The sequence below is a fragment of the Schistocerca nitens genome, chromosome 7 (assembly GCF_023898315.1).
Source record: "Schistocerca nitens isolate TAMUIC-IGC-003100 chromosome 7, iqSchNite1.1, whole genome shotgun sequence".
Lineage (NCBI taxonomy): Eukaryota > Metazoa > Arthropoda > Insecta > Orthoptera > Acrididae > Schistocerca > Schistocerca nitens.
Window position 1 is genome coordinate 217,614,907 of NC_064620.1, and position 17,714 is coordinate 217,632,620.

The window sequence follows — 17,714 nt, forward strand, 5'->3', positions numbered from 1 at the left end:
AAAGGCCACCTGCTGACAGCAATCCACGTCGCTTTGATATGATTGCAGGCCGCAGATGATTTTTTTAGGAGATCAGTGTATGATGCACTGGTGACAGTGGTCCCTCTAGGCATGTAATGCTCCAAAATGACGCCTTTTTCGTCCCAAAAGAGAGTCAGCATAACATTCCCTGATGATGGTTCTGTTGGAAACTTCTTTGGTTTTGGTGATGAGGAATGGCGCCATTCCTTGCTCGCTCTCTTCGTTTCCGGTTGGTGGAAGTGAACCCAGGTTTCGTCCCCAGAACGATTCTTGCGAGGAAGTCATCACCTTCTCGTTCAAAGCGCCGAAGAAGTTCTTCACAAGCATCAACACGTCATTCTCTCATTTCAGGAGTTAGTTGCCGTGGCACCCATCTTCCAGACAGTTTGTGAAACTGGAGCACATCATGCATAATGTGGTGTGTTGACCCCTGACTAATCTGTAAACATGCTGCATGTAATTCAGTATCACTCGGCTGTTTTCCTTCACTATGGCTTCAACTGCTGCAATGTTCTGTGGAGTCACAACTCGTTGTGCCTGACCTGGACGAGGAACATCTTCCACTGAAGTCGCACCATTTGCGAACTTCCTACTCCATTCGTAGACTTGCTGCTGTGACAAACATGCATCACCGTACTGAACCTTCATTCGTCGATGAATTTCAATAGGTTTCACACCCTCACTACGCAAAAACCGAATAACAGAACGCTGTTCTTCCCTGGTGCAAGTCGCAAGTGGGGCGGCCATCTTTATACTGATACTGCAACGGTATGTGTGCATCTGCACTATGCTGCCACCTACAGGCCATTCTGCACGCTGTTTGTAGCATGCTTACCAACTTACAGGACAACGGCGCGAAATTTCGATTTGTTATTACAAATTTAAGGTTTTCATTTGACTCACCCTCGTACAATAAAATATTGAAAAACTCATTTTTCTGAAAATACTTTAATTTATGTTGATTTTAAATGTATGTCATTATCCATATGTAAAGAACATAATAATTCTTACATTGATTTTATTGTTATTAAACAAAGTGTTGAACTGATGAAGATCTTGAATGCGGCAAAAAATCCACTGGCTGCGCTGGTACTACACACCGACATTACATGAAAAGCGGTATAGAATGTTTGCAGTGCTTCAGTTAAGCGTAAAACGTTAGAGATCGAAGTCGTGTAGATTCATCCAGAGTCTTACACCATCACCTAGTATGATGAAGAATTTTCAGAGCCCACAGATAACATCTGTTTTCCGAGGAAGAGCACAGTGTAATGAATTGACGGCGTCCTTGTGCTACCATATTGAATTGTATGTTAACCAGGGGCCTAGAAACGACGGAGAGGCTCCGTCCCCGCCGCAGCCACAGCCGCCGCCCCACACCGAACCATTCTTTCAGGGTTATTGTGCGATTCGGTCCCCGGTGGACACCACCAAGGAACGTCTCACACCAGACGAGCGTAATTCCTATGTTTGCGTGGTAGAGTAATGGTGGCGTACGCGTGCGTGGAGAACTTGTTTGCGCAGCAATCGCCGACATAGTGCAACTGAGGCGTAATAAGGGGAACCAGCCCGCCTTCGCCGAGGCAGATGGAAAACCGCCTAAAAACCATCCACAGACTGGCCGGCTCACTGGACCTCGACACAAGTCTGCCGGGGACCAGGCGCTCCTTCCCAACCAGGAAAGCCGTGCGTTAGACCGCACGGTTAAGCCGGCGGGCTGTGCTACCATAACTCCCTGTCTGGCTGGCGATGTGCGCAGCTTTCGTCTGGCAGAGCAGACGCCGGAAGGAAAAACCGCCTTCACCGAGCGAGGTGGCGCAGTGGTTAGCACACTGGACTCGCATTCGGGAGGACGACGGTTCAATCCCGCGTCCGGCCATCCTAGTTTAGGTTTTCCGTAATTTCCCTAAATTTCTCCAGGCAAATACCGGGATGGTTCCTTTGAAAGGGCACGGCCGACTTCCTTCCTCATCCTTCCATAATCCGATGAGACCGATGACCTCGCTGTCTGGTCTCCTTCCCCAAACAACCCAACCCAACCCAAAACCGCCTTCAACTCGTCAGTGGCTGCTTCCCCCTGAGCAAAAAAATGGTTCAAATGGCTCTGAGCACTATGGGACTTAACATCTGAGGTCATCAGTCCCCTAGAACCTAGAACTACTTAAACCTAACTAACCTAAGGACATCACACAACACTCAGTCATCACGAGGCAGAGAAACCCCCTGAGCAAACGCTGTCAGTCTGATCCTCTATACCTGTATCAGAATAACAAAGTGACTAACAGCTAGTTGTTTACGTGCCAGCTACCTTAGCTACAGCCAATCGAACCACGAGTTCGGTGACACCTCTGTTCCGTGCACGCTGTCAAACCGCTCTCCTTCCTCAGTTGTTGGTTACCATTCAGCTGCGGACAACAGCTGCAGTACATAACATAATGGTTATGATTTGTTCTTAGAGGTTTCTGCTAAGCCACTAGCATGAGATGTAGTGTGCGTCACACCTTACGTTTACCCAAACGTAAACAGTGCCGCAGGTTGCAAAAAAGTTTACAACCATCTCCCGCTCAGCGAACACAGTACCACCAGAGACCCTGAAGATAACAACAACAAACACACCTCCGCACCAGCCGTCAAAACAAAGCGGCAGCCACTCGGTGACTTCCTTACGAGCGGCTACTGTCAAGCAATATAGAACACTGGCAGTGTCGCGACCCGCTGCTAGCCGGCCGCGGTGGTCGAGCGGTTCTAGGCGATTCAGTCCGGAACTGCGTGACTGCTACGGTCGCAGGTACGAATCCTGCCTCGGGCATGGATGTGTGTGATGTCCTTACGTTAGTTAGGTTTCAGTAGTTCTAAGTCCTAGGGGACTGATGACCTCAGATGTTAAGTCCCATAGTGCTCAAAGGCATTTGAAACATTTGACCCGCTGCTAGTCCGCCCACACAAACCAGGCCAGTGTTTTCAAAGAGTTTCGACGAATGTACGCAGATGACTAACAGTTACCTAGTACGTATCTGGTGGACTGCGGGTCTACATGAGCACCTTACTCGCAAAGCAGAAGCGAAAGAGAAAGATTCAGGCATGCAGACTGCTTATCGCAGCCAACAGTTCACCAATTTACACTTTTGATGGATGTAAAACAATGGCGAACTTAGATTTCTATTAGTCATTGGAATGGAATATTGTGTTGGTCGACGAACCTACACTGAAGCGCCAAAGAAACTGCTATGGGCATGCATATTCAAATACAGACATATGGCCGGTTAGAGTGGCCGTGCGGTTCTAGGCGCTACAGTCTGGAACGGAACAACTGCTGCGGCCGCAGGTTCGAATCCTACCTCGGGCATGGATGTGTGTGATGTCCTTAGGTTACTTAGGTTTAATTAGTTCTAAGTTCTAGGCGACTGATGACCTCAGAAGTTAAGTCGCGTAGTGCTCAGAGCCATTTTGATCAGAGATATGTGAATAGGCAGAATACGGCGCTGCGGTCGGAAACGCCTATATAAGACAACAAGTGTCTGGGGCAGTTGTTAGATTCGTTACCGCTGCTACAATGGCAGGTTAGCAAGATTTAAGTGAGTTTGAACGTGGTATTGTAGTCGGCGCATGGGGCGGTGAAGTGCGGATTTTCCCGGATGACCATTTCAAAGTGCACCGAGAATATCAAGAATCCAGTAAAACATCAAATCTCCGATATCGTTGAGGTCGGAAAAAGATCCCGCAAGAACGGGATCAACGACGACTGAGGAGAATCGTGCGACGCGACAGAAGTGCAACCCTTCCTCAAATTGCTGCAGATTTTAATGCTGGCCCATCAACAAGTACAAAAATAGTTCAAATAGCTCTGAGCACTATGGGACTTAACTTCTGAGGTCATCAGTCCCCTAGAACTTAGAACTACTTAAACCTAACTAACCTAAGGACATCACACACATCCATACCCGTGGTAGGATTCGAACCTGCGACCGTACCGGTCGTGCGGTTCCAGACTGTAGCGCCTAGAACCACTCGGTCACTCCGGCCGGCCATCAACAAGTGTCAGTGTGCGAACCATTCAACGAAACATCGTCCACATGGGCGTTCGGAGCCGAAGGCCCACTCGTGTACCCTTTATGACTGCACGACACAAAGCTTTACGCCTCGCCATGGCCTGTCAACACCGACATTGGGCTGTTGGTGACTGGAAACATGTTGCCTGGTCAGACTAGTCTCGTTTCAAATTGTATCGAGCGGATCGGCGTGTACAGGTTTGGCGACAACCTCATGAATCCATGGACCCTGCATGTCAGCAGGGGACTGTTCAAGCTGGTGGAGGCTCTGTAATGGTGTAGGGCGTGTGCAGTTGGGGTGATACGACAGCTCTGATACGTCTAGATACGACTCTGGCAGGTCGCACGTACGTAAGCATCCTATCTGATCACCTGCATCCATTCATGTCCATTGTGCATCCGACGGACTTGTGCCCAAGGACAATTCGACACCCCACACGTCCAGAGTTGCTACCGAGTTGTTACAGAATGGCTCCAGGAAAACTCTTCCGAGTTTAAACAATGCCGGTGGCCACCAAACTCCCCAGACATGGACATTATTGAGCATTTCCGTGATGCCTTGCAACGTGCTATTAAGAAGAGATTGCCACTCTCTCGTACTCCTACGGATTTATGGACAGCCCCGCAAGATTATGGATGTCAATTCCCTCCAGCCCTAATTGACATTAATCAACTATGTCATGTCGTGTTGCGGCACTTCTGCTTCCTCGCGGAGGCTGTACACGGTATTAGGCAGGTGTACCAGTTTCTTTGACTCTTCAACGTATAATAAGCGCCGATTTCTTGTATCATTACGAATTGGAAATCAGCCTCCGACAGTGTCACTTGCAGTCCAGCTTATCTGTCAGCGACCTGCCGATCAATGAGCCCCCATTTCAGCGATGCCTACACCACCATAATACCAGTAGCCCCGAGCGTCACCATGCAAGGACACTCAGCAGTAACCACGGTCAACGTTGTTGCAATGTGCCTGCAATACACAGCAATTATGCTGTATGGCTGGGCGGTATTGCTGTTGTTGTACAGTGTTGTAGGTAGTTGCCAACATGTTGCCGAAGGGCAAAACATTCCGAACTCTTTGAACCTATGCAAAACGTCAGGCAAAAAAGTTGCATAGAAAGAGAGGAAGCCCCCATATGATTTGCATTTGATGGCATGAGTTTCATATTATGTCAAGACATGCCTGAAACTGGAACTGATAGTTTGTGCTGGTGAACAAAAGTGAAATACGAATAAAAATTACATTCTTATTTCAAACTTACCTTAGTGAAATCTGTCAGGCCTCCAAGCAAATCACTGCGTATTTCTGGTACCAAGGGCGTTATTGATGAGTGGTTTACTTTAAAGAGATATCTTAGATTTCTGTACGAATTACCAGTAGCTAAAATCTAAAGGGCGATAGCCAATCTCTCACATTTTATTGGTTTTAGTAATTCTCGGACCAATTGCTTACGACATATTCGAAACTGTGTTTCGGAAGTCTGCAAAATTATGGGAAAAGAATGTATCCAGCATCAGTTCACGGGTTAAATTTTCTGAAGCATTTGACGCAATTAAAAAGAATGCACTAATAAAGTGGTGTAAAGGCAGGAGAGTTGCACTCACTTCCACTAGCTCGCATTCATCCGTTTTGTGGTAACAGTGTGGTCCCATGTAGTCATTTCCGGCTCGGAAACACATTACTGCAAACATTACCTTAGTGGTCAATAGCGGTTGGTAACGTGTCATAACTGTTGTTATGTGGCAGCTTTTCCCCTAAACTATCATGCAACATATATCATGATATTATATGTTCATTCCCCTTGGGCAATGTTTCAATGTCTTACACTGCATCACGTCTGCAGACAGTATTCAATACTACCAGTGACTTCCCAGCTAATTGCTTCTTATCTTCCCTTCTTTTATTACAGCGAAGGCCTTGACACTTTTCTACAGAATTGAAAGTTTCCAAGCTGGCTGAGCCAACATAAAAGTTTACATAAAAGGGCCATGAGAAGCCATAAATGTGTTCAGGACTGAAGGCTGACATCAGCGCAGGTAGTCGAAAGTGGGATTTGCTTCGCCCATCCCTGTATATCACGTGGTACAGACGACCAACTATCTGCCAAAAAACAGATAGTTGAGACACAGCGAAGAATCCTTCTAGAGAATCTAAGCCCGGTACCGCCTTTCAGAGACAGTAGAGTATGGGGACCGCCGTGGCCTCACCAGCCACAGCACGGGAGAATCTTCATTTCAAACCCTCCTAACAGGCTTTCTCACTAATTTATAGAGCTTGTTTCTGTACGGTGCACACATTCTCATTTGTGTGCTCTACACGTAAGCCTTTCAGTTTGTCAGCTTCAGAATTATACCATGGAGTGGGAGAGTTCTTCTGGCTTCCTCCTCATGCCAGAGCATTATCGGTTAATTACAGCAAAATCTGCAGGAGCAGGAGATTTTTTAACCTTTTTACAAAACTGTCACTGGATGGAATTCACAATGTCTGCTAGTACGTATTCAACAGTGAGATTCCTATTCTGATAGAAACAGCCAAGTTTCAGAGCGTTAAGATGGAGAACACTTGCCCCTAGGGGACCAGAGAGTAAAGACTTGTTGCAGGGAGGCTGATGAGATAGATCTTTCAGTGATGCAGAGGGATGTCTCTAGCTTAGTACTGAGTACAGAGGCTGAGCTGGATTCAGAATCTGCTGCCGACTCCCAGCTTCATGCTGTATGACAGTCGTAAGAATGGTTCAACGTTCCTATCACCGTTTCAGCAACGACATGACTTTGTACTTGCGTAGTTATATTGTTTCACAACCAGCTAGCTGCTTCTATTATGCGCTTTGGCTACCTTCTGGTGTTTGTACTTGTTTTTCTGGGTTCTTTCTTTAATGCACTAACTATTCTTGCAGTCATTGGCAGCATGCATGAATTATTCTCATAAACATGCTTTTATCGTGCTCACGCACTTGTGCCTAGGTTATGCTTCGCAATTATAATCCGTTGTCCATTTATTAAATATTCATTCTGTACAGAACAATGGAAAAACTGGTAGATGTAGACCTCGGGGAAGATCAGTTTGTTTCCGGAGAAATGTGGGAACACGCAAGGCAACATTGACCGTACGACTTATCTTCGAACATAGGTTAAGGAAAGGCGAACCTACATTTATAGCATTTGTGGACTTAGAGGAAGCTTTTGTTTGTGTACTTAGAGGAAGCTTTTGACAATATTGACTGGAATACTCAAAAATGGTTCAAATGGCTCTGAGCACTATGGGACTCAACTGCTGTGGTCATCAGTCCCCTAGAACTTAGAACTACTTAAACCTAACTAACCTAAGGACATCACACACATCCATGCCCGAGGCAGGATTCGAACCTGCGACCGTAGCAGTCCCACGGCTCCGGACTGCGCGCCTAGACCCGCGAGACCACCGCGGCCGGCAACTGGAATACTCTCTTCGAAATTCTGAAGGTAGCAGGGATAAAATACGAGCGAAACGCAATATACAACTTGCGCAGAAACCAGACGGCAGCTATAAGAACCGAGGGGTGTGAAAGGAAAGCAGTGGTTGAGAAGAGAGTGAGACATGGTTGTAGCCTATCCCCGATGTTATTTCATGTGTACATTCAACAAGCAGTAAAGGCAACCAAAGAAAAATTTGGTGTAGGAATTATAGTTCAGGGAGAAGAAATAAAAGCTTTGAGGTTTTCCGATGACATTGTAATTCTGTTAGAGACAGCAAAGGACTTGGAAGAGCAGTTGAACGGAATGGACACTGTCTTGAAAGGAGGATACAAGATGAATATCAACAAAAGCAAAACCAGGATAATGGAATGTAGTCGAATTAAATCAGGTGATGTTGAGGGAATTAGATTATTAAGTGAGACACTTAAAGTAGTAAATGAGTTTTGCTATTTGGGAAACAAAAAACTAAAGATGGTCGAAGTAGGAAGGATATAAAACGTATACTGGCAATGGCAAGAAGAGCATTTCTGAAGAAGAAAAATTTGTTAACATCGGATATAGACTTAAGTGTCAGGAAGTCCTTTCTGAAAATATTTGTATCGAGTGTAGTCACGTATGGAAGAGAAACATAGACAGTAAACAGTTTAGACAATAAGATAATAGAAGCTTTTGAAATGTGGTACTACAGAAGAATGCTGGAGATTAGATGGTCAAATCACGTAACCATGAGGAAGTACCGAACAGAATTGGGGAGAAGGAAATTTTCGGTACAACCTGATTAAAAAAACGGTTCGTTTGCTAGGACACGTACTGGAACCTCAACGGATCACCAGTATTGTACTGTGGGGTAAAAATCGTAGAGGGAAGCCAAGAGATGAATACAGTAAGCAGATTCAGAGGCATATAGGTTGCAGTAATTTCTCAGAGATGAAGAGGCTTGCACAGGATAGAGTAGCATGGAGAGCCGCATCAAACCAGTCTTTGGACTGAAGACCACAACGACAACAGTGCTCTCTTGTAGCCAGATTCACTGAAGACCACATACAGTATCGGGAATCAACTTGCACTTGGCTATCGCTCACAACAGATGACTAGGTCCTACGTACCCATACATTTAGTATACACATTGATTTACAATAAAATAATCATGAGTGCAAGAGCCAGAATTGTTACAATATGCTTTCTTAGTGTCTACTATGCGCTGATAACATTACATTTATTGCTCAAGCTTTGTCGAGTGGCTCTAAAATGATTGAAAAACAGAGTGTGACACGACCACTTGGTTTTGGGCACGGAAGGCAGAGGGAGTGGTTTCCTGCGTATACAAAACTTTTTGGCGGCTCTAGTCCGATTCACGAACGATGGCAGTTTGGACAGGTCGAGGCACTGACAGGGATTTGTTTGTTGCCGGTTTCAAGCGACAGTTATGGTATGTGCATACACGCGCTGCGTACTTGAAGAAAGCGTGTATCCTGCAAATTATGTCTCTGGCTTGCTAACGTAGAATTTGTCGCTTATTACGAGCGATTATTAGCGATGACAAGTTGCAAGAAATGAGATGAAAAATCTCTAAATGATTCGCTACGATCATGTCTAATTCTCGCGTTGGCTACGACTTTCACAGCAGGATGCACAGAGCACTATTGAATTCTCATGCTGGAGGACGACGGTTCAAACCCGCGTCCGGCCATCCTGATTAAGGTTTTCCGTGATTTCCCTAAATCTCTTCAGACAAATGCCGGGGTGGTTCCTCTGAAAGGGTACGCCCGATTTCTTCCCCATTCTTCCCTAATCCGACGAGACCGATGACCTCGCTGTTTGGTCCCTTCCCCCAAACCAACGAACCAACCAACATACTCATTGGCTGTCGGAGTACGCGATGTACATGGTGACAATTATTGGACTGTATGAAAAGACGTAAATTAGTTACGAACTACGGCGTGCACACACTTTACTCGGCATGCAAACGTCACTACTGACCAGTAGACCCAGAAGAAGGCCGCTGCAACCATGGCTGAAACGTTGGTTTTCTCGTAATTCAATACAATATTACGCGGTACCATACCCAGAAAACTTTTATGCCGACTGACTCTGGCCGTGGAAGCCTACGCAGTTATGTAACTACAGATATTTAGATTTAGGTTATCACATGTTCGATAGGTCTGCCATCAGTGGTGGTGATGTGGCGCAGACGAATAGCGAAAATGTCCAAGACCCGCTGAAGTGTCGCAATATCGATGCTGTCGATGACCTCTTGAATGGCTATTTTCAGTTCAGCTATGGTTTTGGCGTCATTGCCGTACACCTTGTCCTTAATACAGCCCGACAAAAAGGAGTCGCATGTGTTCAGATTTGGATAATATGGCGACCAATCTAGGCCCATGCCAGTGGCTTCTGGGTACCGCAGAGTCAGAATGCGGTCCCCAAAGTGCTCCTCCAGGACATCAAATCTTGTCCTGCTTCGATGGGGTGGAGCTACGTCTTGCATGAACCACATCTTGTCAAAATCAGGGTCACTCTGGATAAACGAAATCATCTTCCAAAAACTTCACGTACCATTCGGTACGGTGTTATAAAGGAATATCGCACCGATTATTCAGTGGCTGGACATTTCACACCAGTCACCCATTGAGGGTGAAGAGACTTCTCAGTCTCCCAAATGCGCCAATTTTGCTAATGGACGAAGCAATAATAAGTTAAATGGCTGATAACAACAAGACGCGTGCGCATGCGCATACTAATTCCCATCATGCCCCGCAGCCAACCATGCAGTTTGAAGGTCCTAACACAAACCGTTCAGAAGTTATGACGATTTCGTTTCATATAGTTCAATAATTGTCACCCTGGAGATTAGCACACACGCCACCGTTCGTAAATCCGACTGTAGAGGAGAGCCTCGCTGGACTGTCTAGAATGTGCCTCGCAGGTGCTGGACCCGCTGGACAGCAGGCGGCTGGAGGAGGTGTTCCCCGTGCCAGTGGGCTGGCTGTGGCGGCAGCTGCGGCGGCAGGACGTCAAGGTGGTGGTGGTGGTGTCTGCGGGCGCGCTGGCCCGCCAGCGGCGGCTACTCGGGCAGCGAACCCAGGACCCCGCAGCAGCAGCCGCAACCGCGCCGCACCCGCTCGACTCCCTCTTCACACTCGCGCTGCGTGACATGCAGGACGATTACCGGCTCGGAGGAGACTACAGGAGGGTCTACAAAGTCAGGTGGGTGCTGCCTAATTACACTAACGCATTCGATACTGCCCTCGATTACCCTCTATGTGGCAGCTGAACTACTGCTTTAACAGATTTTTCGAAAATCACTGCTTTGTACCTGTGGTTGCAATAAACGTGTATAATGTTTCATTGTACACTGAAGCGCCAAACAAACTGGTAGAGGCTTGCATACAATACAGAAAAATACAGAAAAATATAAATAGGCAACATATGGTGCTGCGGTCGGCAACGCCTGTATAAGACAAGTCTCTGGCGCAGTTGTTAGAATCGGTTACTGCTGCTACAATGGCAGGTTATCAAGATTTAAGTGAGTTTAACGTGGTGTTATGGTCGACGCACGAGCGATGGGGCACAGCATCGCCGAGGTAGCGATTTTCCCGTACGACCATTTCACGACTGTACCGTGTATATCAGAAGTCCAGTAAAACAACAGTTTCTGACACTGCTGCGGTAGGAAAAAGATCCTGCAAGAACGGGACCAACGACGACTGAAGAGAATCGTTCAACGTGACAGAAGTGCAACCCTTCCGCAAATTGCTGCAGATTTCAATGCTGGGCCATCAACAAGTGTCAGCGTGCGAACCATTCAACGAAACATCATCGCTATGTGCTTTTGGAGCAGAAGGACCAGTCGTGTGCCCTTGATGACTGCACGACACAAAGCTTTACACCTTGCCTGGGCCCGTCAGCATCGACATTGGACTTGATGACAGGAAACATGTTGCCTGGTGGTTCGAGTCTCGTTTCAAAGTGTATCGAGCAGATGGACATGTACGGGAAATCGAGACAACCTCATGAAACCATGGACCCTTCATGTCAGCAGAGGACTGTTCAAGCCCTGTAATGGTGTGGGATGTGTGCAACTGGAGTGATATGGGACCCCTGATACGTCTAGATACGACTGTGACAGGTGACACATACGTAAGCATCCTGTCTGATCACCTGCATCCATTCATGTCCATTTTGCATTCCGACGGACTTGGGCAATTCCAGCAGGAGAATGCGACACCCCACACGTCCAGAAATGCTACAGAGTGGCTCCAGGAACACTCTTCTGAGTTTAAACACTTCCGCTTGCCACCAAACTCCCCAGCGTATCGGGGATGCCTTGCAATGTGTTGTTCAGAAGAGATCTCCACCCCCTCGTACTCTTATGGATTTAAAGACAGCCCTGCAAGATTCATGGTGTCAATTCCCTCTAGCATTACATTAGGCATTAGTCGGGTCCATGCCACGTCGTGCTGAGGCACTTCTGCGTGCTCGCGGGGGCCCTACACGATATTAGGTAGGTGCACCAGTTTCTTTGGCTTTTCAGAGTATGTGAAAACTCTTCATTTATCTAATTTTAAAAAATCTTATTATGAAATATTAAAATTAGTAGACATAGGAAATATTTTACTGAATCACGTTTTTATTGCGATGAAAAACTCTTACACACCGTTCTTACTCGTAATTTGGCTGAGTTTCGAATGTTTTCAGGCATACAAAGAGCTACATTACAATATGGACTGCTTATTTCTTCTCGGCACGTCGTTTCCTTCTGGCTCTTATTCACATTGGAACATGCTTTGCAGACACGTGTTGGGTGTTTTTTCTTTTGTTGATACTTTTTATTGCCACATTTCTTTTACGAGTGTACATTTAGCTGTCAGAATATTTCGAACGCTTTACCACATCATTTTCTTTTATTTATTACTTAACCTGAGCAAAGAGCCACATAGAAATCTGGATCAATATCAAAACCATAAGCTCCCCTTTCTGAGCTTGACTTGCCGATTTCTTCTTCCAGAGCATTGAAAACATCGCTATCATCGAAATTCCCAATGTCAAAACTATGTATAGCACGAACCGTGGACCAGTAAAGGTAAAAGTTGCAGACGAAAGCAGAATTAGACTCAACACAGAGCAGAATCATACAACGCGCTTTTGTATAGTACAGATACTTAAAGAATTCGAAAACTACGGGGAAGTACAGTGCAGAGACACTTCCTTGCACTCTACATGGCAACCGAAAGATGGCAAGATGCGCAACGTTAGCTACAAATTTTTACCCACAGAACGAGCAAGACTCGAGGTACAGTTACCTGACTAACTGCTGTTGCCCGAGTACTACTCGGGCTCCGTCCACAGAGTATTAAGCAGTTAGGCGTGGTACCAGCCAAAGTTGTACAAGGATATCACCTCGAAAACATGAAATTGTTCATGGTATCTATCGAACTGTATGTTTGCCAGTCTTGAGCAATTCCCAGATGGCTGATTACCATTGTAACGGGAACAGAGGGTCCTGTGGTGGCGGGTTTTCTTCCTCTTTTCCTTAACCCTTTTTGTTTTCTTTCATTTCTACATTTTTCTCTTGATAAGGCTGTATAATTTCACTGTTCAGTATTATTTATTTAATGTCATACTAAAAGACACATAGGATAACTAGAATGTAACAATATAAGCAAAACGATAAAAACTTCAAAGAACGGAAGTTCAGAGAAATTTAATAAAAGTAGCACAAGCGTGAATACAAAAAACAACGTGCATGGTGGAAGGGAAAGTAAAGGTGTCGGAGAAATTCGAGGTGTCGAGTGAGGTGTGGCAAGGAGACTGCCTCTCCTACATCTGTCCAATCTGGTACTGGAAAGAACACTGACAAAGGTAACAAGCCTGAAGACAGGGGTACAGCTGGGTAGAAGGATCAGCACCGTAGTCTATGCGGATGATGCGGTGTTAGTAGCACAGAATGAGAATGATCTGGTTCAGATGGTGAAAGTGTTGATGGAAGATCTAATGAGAGCTGGCATAAAGATTAATGTGGATAAGGGCAAATACCTCGTAATGAGCAGAGAGAATGATGACAGATCTTTATATACCAGGATGACAAAAGTCACAGGACACCTCTTAATATAGTGTTGGACTTCCTTTTGCACGGCTTAGTGCGGCAGCTAGATGTGACATGGACTCAACTAGTCGTCGGAAGAGCCTTGCAGAAATACTGTGCCTTTATAGCAGTCCCAAAATGCGAAAGTGTTTCTTGTACAGGATTTTATGCACGAACTGACCTCTCGATTATGTCCCATAAATGTTAGATGGGATTCATGTCGGGCTATCTGGGTCGATAAACCACTCGTTCGAATTGTCCAGAATGTTCTTCTAATTAATCGCGAACAATATTGTGGCCTGGTGACACGGCGCATTGCATTCCATAAAAATTCCATCGCTCTTTGGGAACACGAACTCCATGAATGGCTGCAAATAAGATCCAAGTAGCCGAACATAACAACTTCCATCAGAGGGCCCAGTCCAGTCTATGTAAACACAGCCCACACCATTACAGAGCTACCACCTGTTTGCATAGCGATTTGGGTCCATCGCTTCATGGGGTTTGCGCCACACTCGAACCCTTCCATCAGCTCTTAATAACTGCAGTCTGGAGCCATCTGACCAGGCCATGGTTTTCCAGTCGTCTAGGGTTCAACTCATATGGTCACGAGCCCACGACATGCGCTGCAGGCGACGTCGTGCTGTTAGTAAAAGTACGCGCGTCGGTCGTCTGCTGCCATAGCCCTTTAACATCAGATTTTTACGCACTGTCCTAACGGAGACATTGGTCGTACGTCCGACATTGATTTCTGCTGTTACTTCACGCAGCGATACTTGTCTGTTAGTACTGGCAACTCTACGCAAACGGCCGCTGCTCTCCCTCGTCAAGAGAACGCTGTCGGCCACTGCGTTGTCCGTGGTGAGAGGTAATGGCTGAAATTTGGTATTCTCGGCACGCTCTTGATACTGTGGATTTCGGAATATTGAATCCCGTAACGATTTCCGAAATGGAATATCCCATGCGTCTAGCTCCAACTACCAATCCGCATTGAAAATCTGTTAATTCTCGTCATGCAGCCGTAATCACGTCAGAAACCTTTTCACAGGAATCACTTGAGTACAAGTGGCAGCTCCATCAATACACTGCGCGTTTATACCTTGTGTATACGAGATAATCGCCATCTGCGTATGTACTTATCACTATCCCATGACTTTAGTCACCTCAGTATATATAGATGGTAAAATATTTCAAAAGATAAGAAAGTTCAAATATCTTGGGGCAGTAGCCAGCGAAAGGAATAATACAGACGACGAAGCAGGAAACAGGTCAACATTTGTACTCGGAAAACTGTCCAAGTCCCAGCTTCTATCGAGATCCACAATTACAGGACTGTTATACTAACCTTGGACCTACACAGAGACACGAAAGATAGAGGGGAAACTTCTGACCCTTTAGAATGCTGTTCTGAGGTAGCTTTGGGACCAATGAAGGATAGAGGTGGTTGGAGAAAAATGAAAAATCGCGAACTTACGGAGTTGTACAAATCGGTGGTGGAAGAGGACTCAGGGGCAGCACACCGAGTGGAAAACACGGCTGAGATGGATTGGCGGGATCAGAGAGGAAAACAATGCGACACATTTTTCCCAACGATGCATGACGTGGAGGAGACCTTGGCTGCAGAAGTCTGTGTTTTGGCTGTTCGGGAAACGTACGGATTCTAAAAATACCTCGACACCACTCTGTAAATGCCTAAGCAAAGAAGACGCTGAGTGCCACTGCAGGAGAATGACGCAAAATTTGATTTACATCCACATCTACATAATTACTCTGCAACTCACAGTTAAATGCCTGGCAGAAGGGTTCATCGAACCACCTTCATGCTATTTTTCTACCGTTCCACTCTTGAACAGCGCGGGGGAAAAACGAAACAAATCTTTCCGTTCGAACTCTGATTTCTCTTAATTCACAATGGTGGTCATTTCTTCCTATGTAGGTGGGCGCCAACAACATATTTTCGCATTCGGAGGAGAAATTTGGTGATTGAAACTCCCGTAACGAAAAACGCTTTAGTATTAATGATTGCCACCTCAACTCGCGCACCATATCAGTGACACTCCTCCTCTATTTCGCGATAATACAAAACGACCTCCCTTTCTTTGAATTTTTTCTATGCTCTCCGCCTGTCCTATCTAATACGAATCCCACAACGCGTAGCAAAATTCCAGAAGAGGACGGACAAGCGTAATGTAGGCAGACTTTTTAGCAGACCTGTTGCGTTTTCTAAGCGTTTTGCCAATAAATCGCAATCTTTGGTTCGCTTTCCCCTCAACGTTATCTACGCCATCTCTACGGTTTAAGTTTTTCGTAACTGTAATACCTAAGTATTTATTAGAATTCACAGGTTATAGTTGCATGTGATTTATCGTGTGACCGAAATTTGGCAGATTCCTATTAGTATTCATGAGGATGAGTTCACACTTTTCGTTACTTAGCGTCAATTGCCACTTGTCGCACCATACGGATGTCTTGTTTAAATCATTTTTCAATTGGTTTTGATTATCTGGTTACTTTACAAGACGGTAAATGACAGCATCACCTGAAAACAATTATTAGATCAGAAACAGCAGAGGACCGATAACACTTTCTTGATGAATGCCAGGTATTACTTCTGTTTTACTCGATGACTTCCCGTCAATTATTATGAACGAATCAAGTCGATACGCGCTCAATTTGATTATAAATCGCTTGTGTGGAACGGAAATCTAAAAATATGGAATCAATTTGACATACCCTGACCACAGCACTCATTACTTCTTGCGAATAACAAGAACGATTTTTTCTGAGTCTGTGTTGAATATTTATCAATACATCGTTTTCTTCGACGTAATTCATAATGTACGAACACATTACATGTTGCAAAATCCTACAGCAAATTAACGTTACTGATGTGGGTCTGTAATTCAGCGGACTGCAACTGTTTTCTTTCTTCAGTATTGGTGTGATCTGTGCCACTATCCAGTCTATAAGTACGGGTATTTAGTCATATCTACCAGGTGGTTGTAGTTAAAGTACAGCTACTCACAGAGGTCCAGTGTGGATGTAATTATTGGATGGCAGCAACACTTGGTAGATACTCTCAAGCGTTAATGTGAAGTCGATTTACTATGAAAAAAATTAGTTCCAATTTTGGGCACCAGGTGCAAATCTGTCGCAGTGAATGCAAAAAAGACGTTTGGAAATGTTTCAGTATGTAATGGATTAGGAACAGGACGTGTGTAGAAAGGGTCAAACAAGTGAGAAAGGCATAATGTTGATTTTATTATTAATCGTCACTTACCAGCTTGTTCAGTATGAATACCGCAGATGTCGACAAAATGCTGTACAGCGCCAGATTTGCACCTAGTGGCCAAAATTGTAACTAATTTTTTTAAGCGTAAATCGGTTCTGGATTAATATACTGGCGTATCTACGAAGTTTTGCTCCCCTACTATAATTACAGCCCACACTGGATGAGCAGCTGCACTCTAATTATAACCATCCAGTCTTTCTAATTTACTCGTGTTGACGGCAGTTCTTCTGGAATATTTAAACCGTCTTCTTTGGTGAAAGAATTTCGGAAAATCGAGTTTAGTTACTCTACTTTAGTGGTACTGTCATCAGTGACATCACGTTATTATCGTGCAGTGAAGGTATAGATTGCATCTTCCCACTGATGTACAGGGTTATTACAAATGATTGAAGCGATTTCACAGCTCTACAATAACTTTATTATTTGAGATATTTTCACAATGCTTTGCACACACATACAAAAACTCAAAAAGTTTTTTTAGGCATTCACAAATTTTCGATATGTGCCCCTTTAGTGATTCGGCAGACATCAAGCCGATAATCAAGTTCCTCCCACACTCGGCGCAGCATGTCCCCATCAATGAGTTCAAAAGCATTGTTGATGCGAGCTCGCAGTTCTGGCACGTTTCTTGGTAGAGGAGGTTTAAACACTGAATCTTTCACATCACTATGCGTGAAACTTGCCCGCACGCGTTCAACCGTTTCTTCGCTCACTGCAGGCCGACCCGTTGATTTCCCCTTACAGAGGCAACCAGAAGCTTTAAACTGCGCATACCATCGCCGAATGGAGTTAGCAGTTGGTGGATCTTTGT

The 17,714-nt window shown here is 45.2% G+C and overlaps 1 protein-coding gene across 5 annotated transcripts in view; it reads left to right on the forward strand.

Annotated features, from left to right (window-relative positions):
• Positions 1 to 17,714, forward strand: part of LOC126195432 (uncharacterized) — a 455,740-nt gene that overhangs the window by 301,890 nt on the left and 136,136 nt on the right. For all 5 annotated transcript variants that reach the window (XM_049934050.1, XM_049934049.1, XM_049934046.1 and 2 more), the window contains exon 9: positions 10,453 to 10,733. In XM_049934050.1, the coding sequence (XP_049790007.1) occupies positions 10,453 to 10,733 (281 nt within the window). The remainder of the gene's footprint in view (positions 1 to 10,452; positions 10,734 to 17,714) is intronic.